This window comes from Pundamilia nyererei, unplaced genomic scaffold (genome assembly GCF_000239375.1).
Source record: "Pundamilia nyererei isolate P.nyererei 1_Seehausen unplaced genomic scaffold, PunNye1.0 scaffold00304, whole genome shotgun sequence".
Taxonomy (NCBI): domain Eukaryota; kingdom Metazoa; phylum Chordata; class Actinopteri; order Cichliformes; family Cichlidae; genus Pundamilia; species Pundamilia nyererei.
This window is the reverse complement of record NW_005187705.1, coordinates 1-2,291: the sequence shown is the minus strand read 5'-3', so window position 1 is coordinate 2,291 and position 2,291 is coordinate 1. Positions and strand designations below refer to the sequence as shown.

At 40.4% G+C, this 2,291-nt stretch overlaps 1 protein-coding gene across 1 annotated transcript in view; it reads right to left on the bottom strand.

Moving 5' to 3' along the window:
• Positions 1-2,285, bottom strand: part of LOC102207007 (uncharacterized) — a 10,928-nt gene extending 8,643 nt beyond the window's left edge. The window contains exon 1 of the mRNA XM_005751224.2: positions 2,246-2,285. Within this exon, the coding sequence (XP_005751281.1) occupies positions 2,246-2,254 (9 nt within the window). The 5' untranslated portion in view covers positions 2,255-2,285. The remainder of the gene's footprint in view (positions 1-2,245) is intronic.
• Between the last annotated feature and the right edge of the window lie 6 nt (positions 2,286-2,291).

Here is a 2,291-nt window from a genome sequence, read left to right as displayed (position 1 = left end):
TCAAATCCAGCTAACCTACTTAGCGAGGTACGAAGAACGGGCCCCTGGCCATACAAAGAGCGGAAAACAGGATTTAACCTCTGAAACAAATGCTTCCCAAGGGAAAACTATCAATCGTATCTAGAAAATTCTTTCACCTTGAGCGGCAGGAACCTCTAGTGTATCAAATACTGAATTTTCATGTTTGTAGAGTTCATGCTGACCATATAAAGCAGCCTTCCCCTCTGATTTTCAGCCGAAATTAGTTAGAGTTAACATTATTGTCTATGAGAGACTTGGATGAAGGAGGCTGTGCTTTGATGGCATTTGTGAGAAAACCTTAAAACACATCTCAATGAGAATAACACTGAATGAAAGAAGATAATGATAGCTATGTTTTAATGTCTATATTATACATATAGGGCAAAAGGTTTGGGCGGGAAAAAAAGCAGGAGACATTTTTCTTTATATTCTTCACACGATCTGATATCGTCATGTTGGTGTTGTTCCCAGGTCAACATAGTAAATGTTGTTCCAGGATCAACATTGCAAGTGACCAATCAGAATGTTGTGACGTCATACTTTTGCGACTTCGGGAAAAACCGCCGTAAAACAAAAAACTGTACTTAAGCTGCGAGAAACCGCCTCTGTCCGCCGATCAACGGACCCTGACCCTTTAATAAACTAAGCAGAACTGATATTGTCCTTGCAACATTAGAATTTCATAAATGCACGAATGGCTTGGTGCGCCAAAGAATAACGTCACAACAAAGTGAATGGTCACTTGCAATGTTGAACCCAGAGCAACATTTACGATGTTGTTCCAGGAACAACACCAACACGACGATATCAGATCATCAATATTCTCCACCCTCAGGTATTACAGCAGGTCATGTGATCATTCAGTGGTGGGAAAATTCCCAGAAAAATCGAATTCTTCATTAAACATAAACTGCTCTTATGAAAAAGAAACATAAAAGATATCAAAACACAGATTTAGTCAATAAAAGTCCGAAGTCTTGTGACCCGTATAAAGTTTAAATGATGTTTCTGCAATAAAGTATGCCTGAGTGGTAGGGCTGCAAGCTGGTCTGGGTTTGTGCCTTCTTTTAGACGTTTTGCAATTCAAATGAATGGGGAAACGTCCTTAGTTTGTTGTTTGTATGGATCTGTGTGTATGTGTGTGTGTGTGTCTGTCTGTCAGACTGAAAACAGAGACATTAAATTGGCTTAGATGAATTGAAATGTGGGAGAATCAACAACAAACAGGCAAATGGTTTCAGTTCTAATCATCCAATCAGAAATGATCATTCTAAAATCAACTGATTTTAACTCCCCAACCTATTTCCTGAAGAGAAAGAGAAAACTAACCCAACAGTGAGATCTTAAGAGATCCACAGCCTGTGGCTCTTCAATGGGGTGTCACAGGGTCCCCAGGGAAAAAAAAATGTAACTGTAAAACAATAAAATAAATATTCTGTAGCAATTACACAAGAATATCCAGTAATGTCCCTGCCTACAATTAAACACATTCACTTACTGAAAATCATCTGCTGTGGCAAATGGCTGCAAGCCTTTGACCACAAACTGAGTCACTGCTCGGTGACATTCGTCTATCCTGGCCTGAAAGGAGACGCTACCGGTAGACTGCAGCGAGAACTGCCAGCATCAACAAGAACCGGTTTTCGATACCCATCCTACCTCCCATACATTTAAATTCACCAACTGACAACATGACTGCCAGGTCAGTTGTGAACAGGATCTACCAGGTTGTAAGGAGGGCAAATCAGAAGCATGAAAAGTCCTGTTACATTGGCACACTTAATAAAAACACCAGCTCACTTTTAGCCCTGACCGTGGCACACAGTTTTGCCTCTTTTATCTCTTTGTATGTCACATCTCCTGGTGATTAATACAACAGCAGCACTGCCTCTCGTGCGTTTGTGTTTAGGTGCACAGTTTGAAGGTTCGCAGGGACGTGAAACAATAGCTCCCCTCAAATGTGTTGAACCGAAAGTAACAAGCCTGTTTTAAAATGTGAGGAGTAGAAAGTACATATATTTGTTTAAACATGTAGTAAAAGTAAAATACTCAAGTACAGACAGTAACAAAGTACTTTGTTACCTCCCACCTCTGGTCACCACAAAAAAGACAGAATCCCACTGTCACAGTGACCTGAGTTGGGCTGCCCTGCGAAACTAAAGTTAAAGGAATAATGTGAAGTTATTCAGATGTTCAGATGTTTCTCCTTATCTGTTCCACTCACCTCTGCCATGCTGTTCTCCTCTCTATATATTTTCTTCCTCCTTTGT